Source organism: Pituophis catenifer, unplaced genomic scaffold (genome assembly GCF_029215685.1).
Source record: "Pituophis catenifer annectens isolate HBS135680 unplaced genomic scaffold, rPitCat1.0.hap2 SCAF_2, whole genome shotgun sequence".
Classification (NCBI taxonomy): domain Eukaryota; kingdom Metazoa; phylum Chordata; class Lepidosauria; order Squamata; family Colubridae; genus Pituophis; species Pituophis catenifer.
The window spans coordinates 14,536,104-14,559,650 of NW_027256882.1; the positions used below are offsets into that span (position 1 = coordinate 14,536,104).

The following is a 23,547-nucleotide window of genomic DNA, read 5'->3' on the forward strand; positions in this document are numbered from 1 at the left end:
GGCATTTACCCCCAACGAGGATAGCCAGAATGTTCAAGAACAAATCGGAGAAGTGCTGGAAGTGTCATCAGACCCCAGGATCTTATTACCATATGTGGTGGACATGCGTAGAAGCAAAAAGATTTTGGACTAAGATACACACATGGTTGGAAAAAATGATAAAGAGACATATTGATTTTAAACCAGAGATATTTTTATTAGGGATCTTACTAGAGACTTTTAACAAAGAATTACAATATTTAATTGTGAATATATTAACAGCGGCTAGAATCGTATTTGCAAAAAACTGGAAAGGAGAGATGATTACTGATGAATAAATTATTAAGAAAATGTTGGATTGTGCCGAAATGAGTAGATTGACATTTGAAATAAGAGAACAGGAAGACAAACAATATTATTTGATATGGGAGCTATTTTCTCAATGGATAGATAATAAAGTATGGAGATGAGATATTATATATGAAATGAAATTTGGATAAAATGTTTAAGCACTTGGTTTTTTTTCCTTGTTTTTTGTTTTCTTCCTTAGAGGTAAGAATATTTGTCATATAATGAGAATTTGAAAATTTTGAGAGCATGAAATGATTTTCACCGATCGAAATACTGTCTGTAAGAGTTTGGAAGAATGATGTTTTTTATGTTGTTTCTGTTTAAAAAATAAAATAAAAAATTATAATAACCCCCCCCCCCAAAAACAACAATTTGGAGGTGAAGATGTTTTGTTTGTGAATAGTCTTTTTTTTTTTATTAGGCACAAAATCTGCTGAGAGCAATTAAAGACGGGGGCTGCTTTCTGGCTCTAAGAACATATTTCTTCATTTCTCCTTTGGGGAAATACAATATTTTACCTCTTTTAATATTCTCGAAAATATTTCATTCTCTCGAAGTGCGGGGCGGGGGGGGGGAAGGTTTCTCACAGCAGAAATAGAGACTAAAAACATAATGGCAGATTGTAGGAAAAGGAGGAATCCTTCCAATATCTCAGGGGTTGCCACAAAAAAGAGGGAGTCAAACTATTGTCCAAAGCACCTGAGGGCAGAATAGGTGGAAACTGATCAAGAAGAGAAGCAACTTAGAACGTGACTTCGACCTGTCAGAGTCGAGAAGAACAGGGCATGCGCAGAAGACCTTTGCCAGGCCCGGATGTTGAACAGAGACGGGAGGGGCGGTACTTGCCTTATGAGACGCTCTGGGCAAGAGCGACAAAGCATGAGGGATTACAGTCTTGTTCCTCTCCAGGAAGCAATCATATCTCACCGAGTCTGTGGGAGGCCTGTCGAGCGCGGGAAGTTTTGGCGGGAGCGACTCGCAACTGCTCTTCTCGGCCTCGGAAGCCCTGAGGGAGCGGAGCCCCCCTTCTCCCCACCCCCGAACCCGGGAAAGGGGCGGGGCGACTGGGTGGGGGAGGGTCGGCCGTGACCGAAGGCAACCTCGGAGATAGTTTCCCCCCGTCGGGGCTGCGCTGGAGCCGGAGACGGAATGGAGTCTCGGGGGTCTCCCCTTCAGGCGGGAAGCGGCCTCCCAGAGGGTCCCCGCAGCTCCGAGGCTGAGCGATGGGGCTTCCGCAGCTGCGTCTCCCGGGAGGCGGAGGGGCCCCGGGCGCTTTGCAGCCGCCTGTACGGGCTGTGCCGGGGGTGGCTGCGGCCCGAGCGGAGCAGCAAAGCCGAGATGCTGGACCTGGTGGTGCTGGAGCAGCTGCTGGCCCTGCTGCCCCCGGAGCTGGCGGGCTGGCTGAGGGAGTGCGGGGCGGAGAGCTGCGCCCAGGCGGTGGCCCTGGCCGAAGGCTGCCTCCTCGGCCCCGCAGCCGCCCCGGAAAAGCTGGCAAAGGGCCGGCAGGTGAGGGAGCTTCATCCTCTTCGACGCCTCTGCTGTCTCTTCTTTACAGATAATCAGAGAGAAAATAGATCCAGACAACACGTATCGGGATATAAATAAAAAGCTATGTGGGAATAACCCTTGTAGGACGGTATTCCCACGTTCTATTTTCCCACGTAGTTTGTCATGGACTGGACAGCCATCATGCAAAAGATACCTCAATTCCCCCACGGAGCTGGAGGGGAGAAATGTCATAAAAACCCTTCCTAGTAGTCCAGTGAGCACAATGAGAGAACGAAAAAGATTTTTTTTAATGTGGTTTTACAGACAGAGCTAATATTCTTTGTCAGGCTTCTTGTCTACCTGGAAGGGCTGATAAATGTTTCCTCCAGTCAGGATTCCCAAACCATTGACTCAGACTGATTCCAAGAGGGCTCCTCTATCTAGTAATAGCTATTGCCCAAAATCCCACCCACCCACAAAAACATGTTTCTATTTCAAATTGGATCACTTCTCTAGTCCTTTTAGAAATTTTAATCATTAGCTTTGAACTGAATGTGAATGAACCCTTTCTCATGTTAACCAAGGCAATGTTGGAAACTTTTATTTGTCCCAAAATTGCTTTTTCCAGAGACAACTGGAAGATGTTTCAGAAAGATTGAATGATTATTAGATACTTAACACAAGTCTTGTATTTCCTGGATTTTCAGTATAGAGCTGGAAGGGACTTGAGGGTCTTCTTCTCTAACCCCCTTATTCAGGCAGAAAACCATGTGTATATACCATTTCAGACAAATAGCTGTCCAGTCTCTCAACATCTTTGTAACATTACCAACCCGGAAAGCAGTATTCCAGGTTAGTATTAGTATTAATACTAATACTTAGTATTAATATAATACTTAGTATTCCTTACTAAGGTTTTATAAAGCGTTACTAATAGTTTACGTAATTTTGATTGTATGCTTCTGTTTATACAACCAAGGATTGTATTAGCTTTTTTAGCTGCTGCCGCACACTGCTCGCTTATATTTAAGTGATCATCCACTAGGACTCTACAGTCCCTGTGACAGTTACTGATTTTTTGAGCCAGGTTTTGCCTAATCTGTACTTGTACCTATGGTTTTTCCTGCCTAAGTGTAAAACCTTGCTTTTCTCTACATTAACTTTCATTTTCTGAATAGGGCCCATTGTTCAAGTCTAACAAGATCCTTTTGTTTCCTGAACTTATCTTCTGGGGAGTTGGCTATTCCTGCCAGCTTAATGTCATCTACAAATTTGATGAGTTCCCCTTCTATTCCCTCATCTAAATCATTTATGAAGATATTGAAGAGTACTGGGCCTAAGATGGAACTTTGTGATACCCCACTGTAGACTTTTCACTGAAGACAATTCTAAACAGACTTTCCATTATACATAGGATAAAGTTTGAAAAAAAAATGGTCCCTGAAGAAAAAACAAAGCTTGCAGAGAAAAAAAAACAAACTATACTTTATTCATATTCCTTTATCATGATCATGACGCTCCCTCTACCAGATGATAGAAGGAGAGAGCCATTATATAGACATAAATACATTCACAAAGAAAGAAAGGCCATTGTTGTCAGGTAAAGGGGAGGAAATAAATAAACAGCTCCTGTTCAGAAGGAAGATAGGAAATAAAAAAGAAGGAACTCACAAAAGTGGCAGGCGTTTATCCAGAAATAACAGCAACCCACAGAGTGGGAGTTTTCAAATACTCTCATTTTGATTTGAATTGGAAAAATACATGTGGAGAGGAAAAACGTAAGCGAACTAACATGGTTAAAGTCATTTGAAAGTGGATCATAAATCACGCTTTTTTTCAGTTGCAGGAGCCATTCATTGAAGAGATCTCAGCAGAGCTCCAGGGAAGAGGAGATTCATCCAATGATTCTAAAGAGCTTCTTTTCAGGAGGATCCAATTGGGGCCACCTTGCCAGGTAAGTAGATTTCTTCTGAAAAGTTTAAACGCCTTCATTCATGAGCTTCTTTGAAAACCAACTGCTGAGTCTGTTTGAATTTGAACCTGGTGTCCCCACAGAATGACCCAGGGAGCCTTACTGATTCAACCTTGAAGATGATCCTAGGAATGCAAACAAAGGACAATTCTCAAAAGTCTTGTACTAGAAATGTAATTCATATGCTGGAACAGTTTAATCTTTATAATCTTTCAAAAGACTTGGGGAAAGCAGTTAAAAAATTAAGACATGAAGCGAAACAATACCAATTGAACAAAAACTGCTTCAGAAATAGCCCAATATATCCATTTAAAAATAAATTACAGATGGATAAATTTCTCATATAAAAACCTGTAAGTCAAAGCTGAGAAGCTTAATGGTCACTGTTGGTCAAGTGACTTGATATTTTCAGGATCACGTACAACATTTTGAAATAGGTAAGATAAACAATTCTTAATAGGCATGTCCTGTTTTCTAAGAAATTTGTATTTAACTGGGCCAGAGAGTTAAGCCAGAGGATTCCTCTAAGCAAATTCTTTTTGGTGAATTCTCCCAGGCCATGGGAGGGGGGTCCCCAAGCAGTGCCATTCTACAACTTGGATGCATCTAAGCTATATTTTGTGCCTTTATAAAAGCAGCATGGAGGAGGTGGAGGGGGGGCTTCTCACCCTTAAGGACTATGTCCGCCTGCAGGATGTCTGTCTGTCCTAGAAGGAAATGTCCATTTTGTCTCTTGCAAAGCTATCTTTTCTCTTTGGGAATTAATAAAGAATGTATTAGAGAGGACTGTCATATGGGGAAGATATTTTTTTTGTTTCTAGGACTCTGATCCCTTTGAGGAGGTGGCTGTTGACTTCACAGAGGAGGAGTGGGCACTGCTGGATTCTAGCCAGAAGGCCTTGTGCAGAGAAGTCATGCTGGAGGTTACTATGAATATGGCTGCTCTGGGTAAGGATCCTCTTTGCTCTGGATTCTGTTGATTAGGAAAGGTGTTTTGAGTGGGAATTAAACGGGGAAGATTCATGCACTCAATTGCATAATTGAGGTGGTGAGAGCTCTAATGACTATCACCTTTAAAATCTTTCCTAAACTCAGGAAAATCAGGATCACAATGGATAGTATGTAGATAATGTCCACTGGACACTCACAAGTGCAAAAGTCCCATACACTTCCCTTTGGTTCCCTTTTAACTGCCAGAGCCTCTAGATCATAAAGCAGCTGAGTCACTTAATGGGCAATTTTGCCCAAGTTTGTCCTCACAGCCACTCTTCTAGAAAACTACAAGGGCCTTGGCAAAAATGCTCACTATAGTTTTAGCATTGTGAAAGGCCTTAGATGGAAATGCCTGAGCAGATTGATCTAACAACAAAAAGCCTTAATATGGTTCTGGGCTAAAAAATCTCTTGGATATCTTTAAGAATATCATTGATAACAATTTCAATCCAACATCTAGTTTGACAAATTGCTGGTACCAAACCTGATACTCAAATGGGCATATTTTTGCCATCATTTTAAATTCTAATGAGAATTTGTGAGGTTTTTTTTCCCAACCAGGTGATGATGATGGGATGGAGAATGAGAAGCAGCGGAGGTTATTTAAACTACAAAGGGCAGTGTCTTCAAAGAATCAAAGCGACTTCTGTACAAGACATAATCTGACTCACCATCAGAGGATCCACTCAAGCAAAAAAACAAATAGTTGTGTGGAGTTTGGAAAGAGATTCACTGAGAATAGTGATATTACTTGCCATCAAAGGATTGACACAGAGGACAGACCATATCAATGCCTGGAGTGTGGAAAGAGCTTTATTGAGAAATGGCGCCTTACTTTCCACCTAAGGATGCACATGGCGGAAAGACCGTATAAATGCATGGAGTGTGGAAAAAGCTTTCGTCAGAACTCAGAACTTATTTGTCATCAGAGAATCCACACTGGGGAGAGACCATATAAATGCTTGGAGTGTGGAAAAAGCTTCACTCACAAATCAACACTTAATTCTCACAAAAGGATCCACATGCGAGAGAGACCATATAAATGCCTAGAGTGTGGAAAGAGCTTTTGTCAGAACTCAGAACTTATTCATCATCAGAGAATCCACACTGGGGAGAAACCATATAAATGCATGGAGTGTGGAAAAAGCTTTGCTCAGAAAGGACATCTTAATGTTCATGAAAGGATTCATACTGGGGAGAGACCTTATAAATGTATACAATGTGGAAAAGCGTTTACTCAGAAAAATAGTCTTATTATTCATGAAATAATCCATACAGGGGAGAAACTTCAATGTCCAGAATGTGGAAAGTGTTTTGCTCAGAAAGGACAACTTAAATTCCACGAGAAAATCCACAGGGCAGAAATGCTTGGAGTGTGGAAAAAGCTTTAACTTGAGCAAAGATCTTACTTGTCATGAAAGGACCCACACTGGGGAGCAACTATATAAGTGCATGGAATGTGGAAAGCAATGTACTTGGAAAAATTATATTATTAATCATGAAAGAGACCATATCAATGCACAGAATGTGGAAAATGTTTTGCTCAAAGGGTTTAGCATTCCTGAGACGTGGTTTAGCATTTGTTCACTGAAGGTGGTAATCTTGGGTGAAAGGCCAGTTTTCTTACTTTGGCAATGAGATCTCAGGATAAAAGACATCTTAGGTTATGATCAAATTAGGAGGAATGTTGCACACTATTACATTTATTTTTTCCACTGCACTTTCACCTTTGTCTAGAGGCTACTCTGATCTGTGGTTTTGAACTGCTGAAGGCAGAATGTGTGAGGGGTGGTCATAATTTCCTTCCCACACATTCCAATAAAAATTCTCTAGTTCAGCTCATTCTTTCTGTATATTGCAGATAACATTAAAACACTTCTAACTAAAAGTTAAACTTGACTTGGGACTTGAGGTGAGAAAGAATGAAGTATTCAAATTGCCTTTTAATGATAATTGCAATGTTTTCAAGGAGTGTGTTGAAGTACAAGTGGAGCAGGGGTGGATTTCACTTACCTTTGCTACCGGTTCGCTTCTGCACATGCGCAGATCGTATTTGATGGCGGGTGGGCAGAGCATCCCACCACTGCTACTACTGTGTATCGTATTTGATGGCGGGTGGGTAGCAACCCACCACTGAAGTGGAGGAAAAAAGTAAGATAAGCGAACTAACATGGTTATAGACATTTGAAAGTGGAACGTAAAATAGGCTGTCATTTCATTTGGTAGTCATTCATGGAGATTTCAACAGAGCTCCCCCAGAGGTTAGTTAGTTTAGTTTATTCAGTTTGTATACCGCCCTTCTCCTAGTGGACTCAGGGCGGTGCACAGCCAGAACTAAAACACATAACAATACAACATTTAAAATTATTAAAAGAATTATATATTTTGGCCCAAATTTAAAACAATTCGAATTAAAACCCATTAACAAATTAAAAGCTAAACAACTAAAAAACTAAAAAAGGTGAAGGTGTTTTGTTTGTGAATAGTCTTAATGGGCACAAAATCTGCTGGGAGCTATTAAGAAAGGGGCTGCTTTCTGTCTCTAAGAACAGGTTTCTTCATTTCTCCTTTGGGGAAATATATTTTACCTCTTAATATTCATCAAAATATTTCATTCTCTAGAAGGGGAGGGGCTTCCACAGAAGAAATAGGAACTAAAACGTAATGGCAGATGACACTGTAGAAAAAGGAGAGTTCCTTCTTTGAGTGTCACCACATGAATACAGACAACAGGACAAACTGGTTTGTAGGAATCCCCAAAACAGTTATTGCTTGCATATTTATATTATATAATTATATAGCATACAAACAAATTTAACTAGTGGGAAGTAAAGGGAAACCTCAGATCTTCAGAACCAGTGCAGAGAAGAGCAACCAAGATGATTAGGGAACTGGCGGCTAAAACATACAATGAACACTTGCAGAAACTAGGCATGGCTAGTATAGTGAACAGGAGGACCAGGGGAGACATGATAGCCGTCTTCCAATATCTCAGGGGCTGCCACAGGGAGGAGGGGGTCAAACTATTTCCCAAAGCATCCGAAGGCCAGACAAGGAATAATGGATGGAAACTGATCAAGGAGAGATTCAACCTAGAAATAAATTTTCTGACACAACAATCAACCAATGGAACGGAAGTTGTGGGAGCTTCATCACTGGAGGCTTTTCACGAAGAGACCAGACTGCCATCTGTCAGAAATGGTGTAGGGTCTCCTGCTTGGGCAGGGGGTTGGACTAGATGACCAACAAGGTTCCTTGGTCCAACTCTTAATCCGTTAGATTCATTCAATTCAAAGGAGCTTTGCTCTATTCCAGCCCTGCTCCCTACACCCGCGCATCGCCCCCCCCCGTCCCCTACCAAATACTACGTCACTTTTGAGCGTCTACAAAGAACAGGGCATGCGCAGAAGGCCCGGATGTTGGACAGGAGAAGTGGGAGTTGCCTTATGAGACGCTCTAGTCAAGAGCAATAAAGCATGTGGGATAATAGATTTGTGCCTCTCTAGGAAGCAATCATACCTCACCGAGTCTGCGGGAGGCCTGTCGAGCGCGGGAAGTTTTGGCGGGAGCGACTTGCAGCTGCTCTCCTCAGCCTGAGAGAACGGAGCCTCCTTCTCTCCCCTGAAACCGGGAAAGGGGCGGGGAGAGTGGGTGGGGAAGGGTCGGCCGTGAGCGAAGGCGGCCTCCGAGAGAATTTCCCCCCGTTCGGGCTGCTCTGAAGCCGGAGACCGAATGGAGGCCCAGGGGTCTCCGGGGACGGGAGCAGCAGCGGCCCTTCAGGCGGGGAGCGGCTGCGGCGGGGAGTCCGGCGAGGAACCCCGTAGCTCCGAGGCTGAGCGCTGGCGCTTCCGCAGCTGCGTCTCCCGGGAGGCCGAGGGGCCCCGGGCGCTTTGCAGCCGCCTGTACGGGCTGTGCCGGGGGTGGCTGCGGCCCGAGCGGAGCAGCAAAGCCGAGATGCTGGACCTGGTGGTGCTGGAGCAGCTGCTGGCCCTGCTGCCCCCGGAGCTTGCGGGCTGGCTGAGGGAGTGCGGGGCGGAGAGCTGCGCCCAGGCGGTGGCCCTGGCCGAAGGCTGCCTCCTCGGCCCCGCAGCCGCCCCGGAAAAGCTGGCAAAGGGCCGGCAGGTGAGGGAGCTTCATCCTCTTCTACGCCTCTGGAGTCTTTTCTTTACAGATAATCACAGAGAAAATAGATCCAGACAACACGTGTTGGGATTATAGATAAAAAACTATGTGGGAGTAACCCTTGTAGGACGGTATTCCCACGTTCTATTTTCCCACGTAGTTTGTCATGGACTGGACAGCCATCATGCAAAAGATACTTCAATTCCCCCACGGAGCTGGAGGGGAGAAATGTCATAAAAATCCTTCCTAGTAGTCCAGTGAGTACAATGAGAGAACAAAAAAAATATTTTTTTAATGTGGTCTTACAGATAAAGGTAATATTCTTTTTCAGGCTTCTTCTCTACCTGGAAGGGCTGATAAATGTTTCCTCCAGTCAGGATTCCCAAACCAGGGACTCAGACTGATTACAAGAGGGCTCCTCTATCTAGTAATAGCTATTGTTCAAAATCCCACCCACCCACAAAAACATGTTTCTATTTCAAATTGGATCATTTCTCTAGTCCTTTTAGAAATTTTGATCATTAGCTTTGAACTGAATGTGAATGTAAGGTCTTAAGTGAATTCCCTTTCTCATGTTAACCAAGGCAATGTTGGAAACTTTTATTTGTCCCAAAATTGCTTTTTCAAGAGAAAACTGGACTTACTGGTTGTTCTTTGAAGATGTTTCACTTCTCTTCAAAGACGTTCCTTGAGCTCTTCAGTAAAATACTTTACAAAATCACAGTTTGAATACAACCATCCTTTTTTTCCATTGCTTGCTTTCAGTAAAATTAGTAGAGATGCAGATCCCAAAACTACATGCTTTTCCCAACTGATGTAAGACTATGATTATTATCTTAACACAAGTCTTGTATTTCCTGGATTATTCAATATAGAGCTGGAAGGGACTTGAGAGTCTTCTTGTCTAACCCTCTTTTTCAGGCAGAAAACCATATATATACCATTTCAGACAAATGGTCCACTCTCTCAACATCTTTGTAATGTTACCAACCCGGAATGCAGTATTCCAGGTGTAGCCATACTAAGGATTTATAAAGGGGTACTAATAGTTCACGTAATTTTGATTGTATGCTTCTATTTATACAACCAAGGATTGTATTAGCTTTTTTAGCGGCTGCCTCACACTGCTACCTTATATTTAAGTGATCATCCACTAGGACTCTACAGTCCCTGTGACAGTTACTGATTTTTTGAGCCAGGTTTTGCCTAATCTGTACTTGTACCTATGGCTTTTCCTGCCTAAGTGTAAAACCTTCCTTTTCTCTACATTAACTTTCATTTTCTGGATAGGGCCCATTGTTCAAGTCTGACAAGATCCTTTTCTTTCCTGAACTTATCTTCTGGGGAGTTTGCTATTCCTGCCAGCTTAATGTCATCTACAAATTTGATGAGTTCCCCTTCTATTCCCTCATCTAAATCATTTATGAAGATATTGAAGAGTACTGGGCCTAAGATGGATCTTTGAGATACTCCACTGTATACTTTTCACTGCAGACAATAGGATAAATTTTGAAAAAAATGGTCCCTGAAGAAAAAAACAAAGGTTGCAGAGAAAAACAAAAAAGTATACTTTATTCATATTCCTTTACCATGATCATGGCGCTCCCTCTACCAGATGATAGAAGGAGAGAGCCATTATATAGACATAAATACATTCACAAAGAAAGAAAGGCCATTATTGTCAAGTAAAGGGGAGGAAATAAATAAACAGCTCCTGTTCAGAAGGAAGATAGGAAATAAAAAAGAAGGAACTCACAAAAGTGGCAGGCGTTTATCCAGAAATAACAGCAACCCACAGAGTAGGAGTTCTCAAATTCTCTTATTTTGATTTGAATTGGAAAAATACATGTGGAGAGGAAAAACGTAAGCGAACTAACATGGTTAAAGTCATTTGAAAGTGGATCATAAATCAGGCTTTTTTTCAGTTGCAGGAACCATTCATTGAGGAGATCTCAGCAGAGCTCCAGGGAAGAGGAGATCCATCCAATGATTCTAAAGAGCTTCTTTTCAGGAGGATCCAATTGGGGCCACCTTGCCAGGTAAGTGTAGATTTCTTCTGAAAAGTTTAAACGCCTTCATTCATGAGCTGCTTTGAAAACCAACTGCTGAGTCTGTGTGAATTTGAACCTGGTGTCCCTATAGAATGACCCAGCGAGCCTTACTGATTCAACCTTGAAGATGATCCTAGGAATGCAAACAAAGGACAATTCTCAAGAGTCCTGTACTAGAAATGTAATTTATATGTTGGAACAGTTTAATCTTTCTTATTATCTTTCAAAAGACTTGGGGAAAGCAGTTAAAAAATTAAGATATGAAGCGAAACAATACCAATTGAAGAAAAACTGCTTCAGAGATAGCCCAATATATCCATTTAAAAATAAATTACAGATGGATAAATTTCTCATATAAAAACCTGTAAGTCAAAGCTGAGAAGCTTTAATGGTCAGACTGTTGGTCAAGTGACTTGATATTTTCAGGATCATGTACAACATTTTGAAATAGGTAAGATAAACAATTCTTAATAGGTATGTCCTGTTTTCTAAGAAATTTGTATTTAACTGGGCCAGAGAGTTAAGCCAGAGGATTCCTCTAAGCAAATTCTTTTTGGTGAATTCTCCCAGGCCATGGGAGGGGGGTCCCCAAGCAGTGCCATTCTACAACTTGGATGCATCTAAGCTATATTTTGTTCCTTTAAAAAAGCAGCATGGAGGAGGTGGAGGGGGGGCTTCTCATCCTTAAGGACTACGTCTGCCTGCAGGATGTTTGTCTGTCCTAGAAGGAAATGTCCATTTTGTCTCTTGCAAAGCTATCTTTTCTCTTTGGGAATTAATAAAGAATGTATTAGAGAGGACTGTCATATGGGGAAGATATTTTTTTTGTTTCTAGGACTCTGATCCCTTTGAGGAGGTGGGTGTGAACTTCACAGAGGAGGAGTGGGCACTGCTGGATTCTAGCCAGAAGGCCTTGTGCAGAGAAGTCATGCTGGAGGTTACTATGAATATGGCTACTCTGGGTAAGGATCCTCTTTGCTCTGGATTCCGTTGATTAGGAAAGGTGTTTTGAATGGGAATTAAACAGGGAAGATTCATGCACTCAATTGCATAATTGAGGTGGTGAGAACTCTAATGACTATCACCTTTAAAATCTTTCCTAATCTCAGGAAAATCAGGATCACAATGGATAGTATGTAGATAATGTCCACTGGACACCCACAAGTGCAAAAGTCCCATACACTTGCCTTTGGTTCCCTTTTAACTGCCAGAACCTCTAGATCATAAAGCAGCTGAGTGACTTCATGGGCAATTTTGCCCAAGTTTGTCCTCACAGCCACTCTTCTAGAAAACTACAAGGGCCTTGGCAAAAATGCTCACTATAGTATAACATTGTGAAAGGCTTTAGATGAAAATGCCTGAGCAGATTGATCTAACAACAAAAGGCCTTAATGTGGTTCTGGGCTGAAAAATCTCTTGGATATCATTAAGAATATCATTGATAACAATTTCAACCCAACATCGCCTAGTTTGACAAATTGCTGGTACCAAACCTGATACTCAAATGGGCATATTTTTGAGTGGGAGACACCCCCCCTTCGCCATCATTATAAATTCTAATGAGAATTTGTGGGGGTTTTTTTCCCAACCAGGTGGTAATAATGGGATGGAGAATGAGAAGCAGCTGAGGTTATTTAAACTACAAAGGGCAGTGTCTTCAAAGAGCCAAAGTGACTTCTGTACAAGACATAATCTGACTCACCATCAGAGGAGCCACTCAAGCGAAAAAACAAATAGTTGTGTGGAGCTTGGAAAGAGATTAACTGAGAGTAGTGATATTACTTGCCATCAAAGGGTTGAAACAGAGGACAGACCATATAAATGCCTGGAATGTGAAAACAGCTTTATTGACAAATGGCGCCTTACTTTCCACCTAAGGATGCACATGGCGGAAAGACCGTATAAATGCATGGAGTGTGGAAAAAGCTTTCGTCAGAACTCAGAACTTATTTGTCATCAGAGAATCCACACTGGGGAGAGACCATATAAATGCTTGGAGTGTGGAAAAAGCTTCACTCAGAAAGGAACACTTAATTCTCACAAAAGGATCCATGTGCGAGAGAGACCATATAAATGCATGGAGTGTGGAAAGCAATTTATTCAGAAAGGTCATCTTATTACTCATGAAAGAATCCATACAGGGAAGAGACCATATAAATGCACAGAGTGTGGAGAAAGCTTTGCTCGGACAGGACAACTTAATTCTCATAAAAGGACCCACACAGAAGAGAGACCATATAAATGCATGTAGTGTGAAGAAAGCTCCAACAATTTCAATACATTTACTCATGCAGGAATCCAAAGTGGGGAAAATCCATATAAATTCCATATAAAGAGTTTTGCTTGGAAAGGATAACATAAATCTCATAAAATTATGCCCACAGAAGAAACCATATACATCTATGGGATGAGCTTCATTCAAAACAATCAAATTACTCATCATCAAAGAATCCAGAAATGAGAAGGAAGCTGCTTATTGCATAGAACGTGCAAAGTTCTTTTGTTTGATCTGGAATGTTATTCATGGTCCTGTGAGGATTCTCTGATTTCCAAGGAGTGGACACAACATAGCACAGCATTAGCAACTCTGTACAGCGTGCTTCATTGTGTCTCATGCCTTCCCAGCAATAGGCTATTGCTCTTAACTCTACCCTTCTGGACCTTGCAAGCTGAGATTGCCATGCAAATGCATCTTTAAGACTGAGTCCTTAACTGAAACAAAAATTTCAAAGTCTGTAAAGTGGTACGCAACCTTTGCTTCCTTCCAAATATTCTTGCATTGAGGGACTGCCTCGGTGCATTTGCTCCATTTTTTCTTGTCCAATTTCCAAGCCCTGCTTTTAAGCAGTATTGCCAAGCTGAGTTGTCAAGTCAACCTCCAGGCGGGAGTCCCACCAGAATATGTTACTTGCCGTAGTTTGTGGTGCTGGCGGTTGAGGGATTGCTTGCTTGTATTGCTTGTCAGTCACCAAATATGGCCTCCTGTTTCACCATCTTCTTGTCCTTTTCTTATCTCCTTTTCTCTTACAGCCCCACACAAGCTCTTTGCTCTTTCTTAGCCTTTGTTTCTGTAAATTAAGGGCCTTGGTGAGGTGAGGTTGCTTCTGGATTTCCACACATTGTTGAAAACGCCAGCCGTGGCTCAATTAGCCAAGCAATTGGATCGCCAGTGTGAATCCTTGGAAGTAAAGTGAGTGAAGGCATGAGCCCATCTCAGATTTCTCGAGCTGTGCTGCGCCATGGGGAAGAGGGGTGTCCTGGCTGCAACTGTTTTTCCAAAGCACAGACAGCAATTATAGCTTTGCTTCCTCAAACATCCATGCAGGAAAAAAACTATAAGCACCCGAATATAGAAAGAGCTGAAGGTAGAACTGTGGCCTGCCTATTGATGGGATGACCCACACAGGAGTATTGTCATACAAACATATGGCTAAATTACATAGTGGGTAATTCAATGAGAGTTGTCTCAATCATTCTTCATTTTCTGCACATATTTCTCAAAGTTATCCAAGACATTCAGAGAAAAGGGTTAGGAATTCAGATTGGAAGAATTTTCATCTTCTTTTCTCCCCATTGTATTATCTGCTCCCTTCCTTTCTATGCAGTGCCTTCCCAGATTACTCAATCCATTTTTGAAGGGGTTCTGCAATTTCCTGAACTAGAACATACTCCCCAGATGGGTTTGCCCATTGGCTACACCAAAATGTGGTTAGTAATAGGCTAAATCTTTAGAAAGTATATCTGGCTGTTTAAATTGACATTTCTGACTCTACATTTACGGTACATTGAAAAGCGAGCGTGATATTGGGAGATAAAAGAGTTGCCTTGAACTGCAAGATGACTGGCATATAAATTGAATGAATGAACGAATGAACGAATGAACGAACGAACAAACAATTATGTCTGATGTAGAAAGGTAAGATTTTTCCTGAACTCAAAGGAGTAATTCACTAGAGCTGAATGTGTAACATTCTGGATCGACAGATCCTGTACCTGGTATCCTGTAGCAGGTCAGGTTACACTAAAAATGAGTTCAGTTAACTTCCAGCACCTGGCTAATCATATCTTGATAAGATAAGAAGGATCAGTTCTTGTTAGGGACTGAATAGGAGACCACTGGGATTTGCAAGACTGAAGGTCCATATTGCTATCTGAGGAGGAGAGACAGGCTGAAAGCTGTAGGAGTCCATCTTGGACTCTGTATTCTTTTCCTTAGACACATTCCTACCCTTCATATTGCTACTAATTTATCTGTATCATCTTCTTTTTTATTGCTGCTTATGTTTATATTATGTGCAGCTAAAAGTATTTAATTGCTTTGTTCAATAAATTATTTCAAGTTTTATTGCCTGAAACCCTTTGTCATATATGGATGGGGCAAAACAAGGCTAGTTTGGGACAGTCAAACAATAGATCAGACTGCAGCAGTGACAAACTACTACTGTGATACTGCTGAGCAAATATGGCTATTTTGAACCAAGCTCTTAGAATAACAAAACAACAGAGTTGGAAGGGACCTTGGGGGTTTTCTTGCCCAGCCCTCTTGCTCAGGCAGATAACCTTGGCCCGGCCTGGCCTATACCATTTCAGACAAATGGTTGCTCAATCTCTTCTTACGAACCTCCCATGTTGGAGCACCCACAACTTCTGGAGATCACTCAGTGTGTCAAATTTCCGAAAGATGCCCTAATTAATTCATGAGCCATGATCCAAACTTGAAAGGAAATACAGTCATTTATTAGGAGCAACATTCCGGCAATACTCGGACAAGATACTGGGCAGACTAAGCGCGGCCACATGTTTATTGGACCCGTGTCCCTCCTGGCTGGTGCTGGCCTCTCGGGAGGTTACACGAGGTTGGCTCCAGGGGATTATAAATGCTTCCTTGAGAGAGGGTGTCTTCCCTGCTGCCTTGAAGGAGGCGGTGGTGAGGCCTCTCCTCAAGAAGCCTTCCCTGGACCCAGCAGTGTTGGCTAATTACCGTCCAGTCTCCAACCTTCGCTTCGTTGCGAAGGTTGTTGAGAGTGTGGTAGCGCGACAGCTTCCTCAGTACTTGGATGAATCGGCTTATCTAGATCCGTTCCAGTCGGGCTTCAGGCCTGGATACAGCACGGAAACGGCATTGGTCGCATTGGTAGATGATCTCTGGAGGGCCCGGGACAGGGGTTGCTCCTCTATCCTGGTCCTATTAGACCTCTCAGCAGCTTTTGATACCATCGACCATGGTATCATGCTGCACCGGTTGGAAGAGTTAGGGGTGGGGGGCACCGTGTTGCGGTGGTTCTCCTCCTTTCTCTCTGATAGGTCGCAGTCTGTGTTGACAGGGGGGCAGAGGTCGACCCCGAGGCCCCTTGTATGTGGGGTGCCGCAGGGGTCGGTTCTCTCACCCCTTCTGTTCAACATTTATGTGAAGCCGCTGGGTGAGATCATCCATGGTTTTGGGGTGAAGTATCATCAGTATGCTGATGATACTCAGCTATACATCTCCACCCCGGACTACCCCAATGATGCCCTTAAAGTGATGTCCCAGTGCCTGGAGGCTGTACGGATCTGGATGGGGAGGAACAGACTCAGGCTCAACCCATCCAAGACCGAGTGGCTGTGGTTTCCGACGTCCCGATATAGTCAATTGGTGCCATCACTGACTATTGGGGATGAGTCATTGCCCCCCACGGAGAGGGTTCGCAACTTAGGCGTCCTCTTGGACTCACGGCTGTCTTTAGAAGAACACTTGACGGCTGTGGCCGGGAGGTCTTTTTATCAGGTTCGCCTGATTCGCCACTTGCGTCCCTTTCTGGATTGGGACTCGTTAAAAATGGTCACTCATGCCCTCGTCACTTCACGCCTGGACTACTGTAATGCTCTCTACATGGGGCTCCCCTTGAGGAGCACCCGGAGGCTCCAGCTGGTCCAGAATGCGGCCGTGCGGGTAGTTATGGGAACAGCATGGCGCTCCCATGTGGCTCCCCTCCTGCGCGAGCTGCACTGGCTCCCTGTGGTCTTCCGGGTGCGCTTCAAGGTCTTAGTTACCACCTTTAGAGCGCTCCATGGCTTAGGACCGGGGTACTTACGAGACCGCCTTCTGCCACCAATAGCCTCTCACCGCCCAGTACACTCCCATAGAGAGGGGCTTCTCAGGGTGCCGTCAGCCAAACAATGTCGACTGGCGGCCCCCAGGGGGAGAGCCTTTTCTGTGAGGGCACCCATCATCTGGAACGAGCTCCCCCCAGAGATACAGAAGATTCCGGATCTGCGCACTTTCCGCCGTGCCCTCAAAACATTCCTGTTTCAGCAGGCCGGCCTGGCCTAACTTTCCCTTTATATTGCTTTTTGATTTTATTTTAAACTGGGATGTCTTGAATTATCTAGGACCAGAATGTTTAGTATATTTTAATTGGTTTTTTATTATTAACGTTTGTATTACATGTATTTTTATCGTTCGCTGTTCACCGCCCTGAGTCCCTTAGGAATAGGGCGGTATATAAATTTAATAAATAAATAAATAAATAAATAAAATAAAATAAATACTCGGATGCAGTTAGAACTGATTCCACGTAGATTTACGTTCCCCTATGACCCTGTCTCTCCCCTCCTCTCTGGCCATGTCATAAATCACATTCTCCAATTAACCACTTTGGCTAGCTGTGAAACCTAACACCCTCCTTCTGATTGCGGTCAGAAAGAATGTATGGAATTCACTTCAGTTCTCCCTCCCTCCTGCTCATGGCAACTTGAAAGCTTTGCAAGTTGACACAGTGATTGTTTGCTGTGTTATCAAAGCAGTGCCAATTCTTAGCAAGCACCAGGCAAAACCTCTTCAGGGTACACCAGGCCCTTCAGGACCCCTAGTCATGCACTCATTGCTGCTCTGGTGGAATGCATCTGTCTTGTTTCTGTTCCTCTCCTTCCTCCCATCTTTGCTAGTTCTATGGATTCCTCAATGGAGTCGGGTCTTCGCTTAATGTTCTCTGTTTATTTGTGACCATGTCTGAAATCTCAGTTGATTTCTTCTGTGATCTATTTGTGGGATTCTTTGAGTGACCATGGTGTTTTCAAGAGTGATCACATGGCTAGAAGGGACCTTTGAAGTCTTCTAGTCCAATCCAATCCCCTGCCCAAGGTGTGGAAGTTCTCCAGCAGCCCCTTGGCTGCACCATCTGCACCACTTCATCTGTCTGCATTTCTTCTGGGGACCCTTATACGTACTGTACCCCTCTCTGCATTTTCTCTGTGGGAGATGTGGCTCTAGAGGCAGTTTGGAAGCCCTATTGAGGGAGGCTGCAGCTTTCCATTGAAGAGTCTCTCCCAGGAGAACCGGTAGGACCGGTAGAGGAAAAAGGATGTCACGCTAGGAGGAGACTATGGTTCGGTCTTCCGGTCAGCTCCAGAATTGAATGATGGTTAGGACTTTTGGGGCTCTTTGAGTGTTTAAGGTTGCCGACCCCTGGGCTATAGTAATGAAATCTTAAACCCTAATAGCATTTTCCTTCCCTCCAGCGATGCAGCACGCACAATCCCGGGAGGCAAACACTGTTCCATTGATTAATACTTCTCACTGTTAGGAAATCCCTCATTTCCAGGTTGGATCTCCCACCGGTGAGCTTCCTTTGTTTCTTGTCCTGCCTTCATGTCCTTTGGAAAATAAATTAACCTGGGTCCTCCCTGGCTCAGCCCTTTATGCATTGAAAGACTGCTACCTTAAGCTTACTTTGTTGTTAAGCTGAACATACCTAGTTCCTTAAGCCTCACCAATGTCATATAGACTAATATGATGACTTCCTGTGATCTTGGTGCTGTTCCTCTTATTGATCTAAACTAGGTCTGTATTGGCTTTTTTGGCAGCTGTGGTACACTACTGGCTCATATTCCACTCCACCTCATATTCCATAGAATGGGTGGAAACTGATCAAGGAGAGAAGCAACTTAGAACTAAGGAGAAATTTCCTGACACTTAGAACAATTAATAAGTGGAACAACTTGCATCCAGAACTTGTGCATGCTCCAACACTGGAAGTTTTAAAGAAGAGGTTGGATAACCATTTGTCTGAAATGGTGTAGGGTTTCCTGCCTGGGCAGGGGGTTGGACTAGAAGACCTCCAAGGTCCAATTCTCATAAAAGGACCCAAACAGAATAGAGACCATATAAAAGCATGTAGTGTGGATAAAGCTTTAACAATCATAAAACATTTACTCACGAAGGAATCCATACCACGGTAGGGTGGGGGACTATATATTATATGGAGCTGGTGTAATTTTATTGGGAAAGAACATCTTACTCATGAAAGGATTCACTTGTGCAGGAAACCTGAATGGACAAAGAAAGGCCTCCAAGTAGAAACCCTTATCTGACTCACCAGTAAAGGATCCACACGGGAGAAATCATGTGTCGAAAGGGTAAATTCAGGAAGGACACCATAATCCTCATAAAATAATGCCCACAAAGGAAACTAAATCCATTGAAGGAGACTCTGAGCAATACTGTTCCCAAATATTTGAATTCATTTAGAGCAGCTAGGTTTTCCTTTGCCTATTTTCACCTGCATCTCCCGCCCCATTCTGTGGAAACAGGGATGCAAAATAGGAATTGAGCCCTTTGGTTTCCTGCCTTCTGCCCATTGCCATTTCACTTTCTTTTCCAACCAGAAGAGTAATGGCTTCCTTGACTTCCCTCTTAATTTACCTACCACTATATAAAACAGAATTGACATGCATTTATCAAATTTGGAAAGCATTTCAACCTGCAGAATTCTGTTAATTCCCAGAAAATACTGCTCGTATTCTTTTCTTTCCTCTTAAGGCTTAGCTAAAAGATAACCTTTTTTTTAATTGAAAAGTTTTAAAAAATTTTACACATATTTTCCCTTCCCTCCTCCCCCCTCCTGCCCCAACCCTCCCCCCCCCCCCGGACTTCCCAGAGCAAATACAGGATATAGCATTTAACAAACATATAAAAAAACATAAGCTAACTATAGATTTATCTCCTTTTTGCACTTTAACTCCCCTTGTTCATATCTGAATATAACTATTTAAACCAATTATTGCTTGAAAGTAATCAATCCAACTTCATTCTTGTCCATTCTCCAAAAATAAGCAAGTCGTCTTTCTTCCAGCATTGCACAATCAGAGCCCAATTACAATTAACCATCACATCTCCAATCCTTACATATATTAACACATTAACAAAATATTTTAACCAATCTCAAATAAATTATATTGTAAAAACCTTATTTTTACTTTTTACCCCATAAACTTATATTGATTCTTCCTGGATTTTCCAGCCATTTTTTTTTTTTAAATCCAACCACCTTGAACAATGCTGGGTGTTAACAGCTTTATCGAGAGTTAACTTTCACTTTCACACCCTATTTAGCACAAGCGCCATTTTCTTCACTCCTTTAAGCAGCTTCAAAAAGTAGCAATTTAAGCGTGGAATTAAGGGTTTGTTACTTGCGATTGTCTGCTCTCCTGTCTTCACTCCGCCTGCATAGATAATCAACTTAGATCTCAGTAAAGATTGCAGAAGTGGTCGCGACGTTTTTTTCTGCTTAAAGCAGAAGCGCCCTGGATCTCGGAGTTTCACCGGACTTCCTGGGGAGCTCTCACCCTCCAAGCCCCCAAAACTATTTCAGGGGCTTTCGGGGAGCTCTACCCCCATCCGATTACTCTCCTTTCCCTCTTCTCCCGGGGGAAAGGTTTTCCAGCCGCCGGACAGCTGATTTGTGCTGTCAGAGCGGCTTTACAAGATCACAGGGCTGGCGCTCCAAGAGAGAGCGTCCAGCAACGTCGGTGGTGCCACCGGAAGTTTAACATAACCTCTTTTTTGAGTAGTTGCCAAGGCAATTATTCCATGCAATTTTAGTTTCCCACATATTTTGGAGAAAAACCTCTTTATATTCTTACAGTCCTAGAACCTTACTAATAAAGTTTTATGACCTGTAATTCTACAGCCTCCTTTCATGTATTCGTTTTTCATTATCTCATCCTGTCATCATCAGCTATACTGATCCCTATATTTAAGTCTACAAAGGGGAACAAAACCACTTTGAGGTTAATTTCTGTGTTTTTTTTTAGGTAGCTCACCCCTTGAAAAAAGATGAACTCAATAAGAATCCCCCCAGCCAGGAAAGACAAACTCAATTTCATTGAGGGCCGCATCAGGGTTGTGTTTGACCTTCGGGGGCTGGGGTGGGCATGGCCAGCTCGATGTGTCTCTTATTTGGGGTGCCTGTTGGTGCCAGCAAAAACAGATTCCTGAGCTCCATTTTCGGCTGCCATTGCCTTCTGCAACCCTCTGCCCGTGAAAATGGAGCTCGGGAGAGCCGCACACAGCCTTCATGAGTTCCGTTTTCGCTGACAGAAGCACCACAGGCCGGTCCTTCAGTGTTTTCAGGGCAACCCCACGAGCCGGATCCATCCCCCGGGCCTTAAGTTTGTCACCCCTGCCATTGAATTGCCCAATTAGTTTCACTCATTCAGTTTTCAAGATTTTTCTGGGAATGCAAATGAAGGGTTGGAAGAGTTGGATTTTTCTTAATATTTTTAAAAAGTCTTTTGAAAACCAGTTAATAAAAGCTATGAAGTGAAACATAATAATTGTATAAGAACTCATTCAGAAATATGCCATATCCTCTTAAAATAAATCACATGAAGGACAGATTTGATGAATGTATTTTATTTTTCTTTATGTACACTGAGAGCATATGCACCAAAGGCAAATTCCTTGTGTGTCCAATCACACTTGGCCAATAAAGAATTCTGTTCTGTTCTGTGCTTTTAAAACAGCATGGAGGAAGTGAAAGGGGGGCTTCCCACTTTTAAGGACTGTGTGGATCTATGGGGCATATGCTTATAGAAGAAAATATTCTATAGTCTTTTGAAAGCTCTGTCTTCTGTTTTGGAAGTAAGAAAGAATACATAACAGGATTATCTGATGGGAAAGATTTTCTCTCTTTCTCACAGTTTCACCCAGTGATTATGGCCAACAATACAGAGCCCCGTATTTCAGTCCAGCTAGGGGGACAAGCCCACTTTAGGGGGACAATTTTTTTGAAGTAGTGCAGCCACTTGAAACCAGATCAACTCTTCAAGGATCAAGAAGCCAGGAAAGCTCAAGCAGAAAAAGTCAAAATTTCAACATAGCAGTGTTGGGAGAAAACATCAATCTGGTTCAGTTCCAAGACGGGAGAGAGGCCCTGGAAATAAAATGGAGGCTAGCTGCTTAGGAAAGAAGGTCTGTTTATTCATGAGCAGATCCACAACATGCAGTTCTGGGACAGCTGACCAAATGGCTGAAAGTGTGGATTGATCTTTATAGGTTTCTGGGGTTCCGTGTTCGAAATGCTTCAGTGGGTGGTGCAATGTAGTGAGCCTGGTGTTCTTTTGCTATTCTAATGGTCGTGGGTTGATTCTATTATGTCCTAAAAGGTCACCTCCTGTCCTTAGAATTTGGGTGGGGGAATGCAAATTACCCATCACTCATGAAGGTGAGTGGTGCAGTGACCTAGAGGCGGAGTTCTCGCCTTACAATCAGGAGGCTGTGAGTTTGATCCTAAGTAGCGGCAGATATTTCTCTCTCTCGGCACAATGAGTAAATATGTGCTGAGAACTCTGCATTGGTGACAGGAAAGGCATCTGGCCAGTAACCATTCAGCTCCATTCAGTTGCCCCGACACTACTCCAATGCAAGGGATTATGGGTCATTAAAAGATGAACAAACAGAAGGAGGAGTTGACCAAGAGAACAAATATACAGAAAGTGAAGAAAATGAAATGCTTAGGAATTTATATAAACACAAGATGCACTTCAATGAAAGAAGATAATTAATGAATCACATAAAAGATGATTTGGAGAGAGGGAGAAATTTGAGGCTCTCTTTAATGGGAAGAATAGCTGCGATCAAGATGAACATCCTACCGAAATTACTCTTCTTGTTTCAGAATATTCCTATAAAATTAGATTAAAAGTATTTTGGAAAATTGAATAAAATGACATTGGACTACATTTGGTAAGGGAAGAAACCAAGGATTAAATTTAAACTTCTACAAGAAAATAAAGAAAGAGGAGGGTTTGGCATATCAGATTGGGAGTTCTATCATCAAGCAGCAACACTCACCTGGGTAACAGAATGGATAAATTTAAGAAGATAGTTAACGTTAGAGGGCCACGACTTACATCTAGGATGACACCCATTTTTGTGGTACGGGAAACAAGTAGCACACCAATATTTTCAAAGACGTTTTATAAGGCAGGCATTATTGGAGACACGGAATAAAAACCATTAAAAAAAACCATTTAAAAAATAAAAGCTATGAACTGAAACATAATAATTGTATAAGAACTCATTCAGAAATATGCCATATCTTAAAAATAAATCACATGAAGGACAGATTTCCTGTGTAAAAAATGCGTAAGTCAAATGTTTATAGTCATAAGTGGGAAGAGATGGGTTCGAGGAAGGATGAAAAAAATAATAGTAATACAGTCTTACTAAATAATTTGAGTGTTGTGGGGATTAGTTGTTTAGCAGAGTGATGGCACTTGGGAAGAAAAACTCCTTGTGTCTAGTTGTTCTGGTGTGCAGTGCCCTATAGC

At 42.6% G+C, this 23,547-nt stretch overlaps 1 protein-coding gene and 1 pseudogene across 1 annotated transcript; both read left to right on the forward strand.

The window, feature by feature from the left end:
- Positions 1–1,464: 1,464 nt before the first annotated feature.
- LOC139311819 (zinc finger protein 85-like) lies at positions 1,465–15,299 on the forward strand (annotated as a pseudogene).
- Positions 8,516–9,001, forward strand: LOC139313442 (zinc finger and SCAN domain-containing protein 18-like). The gene has a single exon (XM_070939053.1). It carries the CDS (start codon positions 8,516–8,518, stop codon positions 8,999–9,001), a length of 486 nt encoding a protein of 161 aa, XP_070795154.1.
- Positions 15,300–23,547: the final 8,248 nt, after the last annotated feature.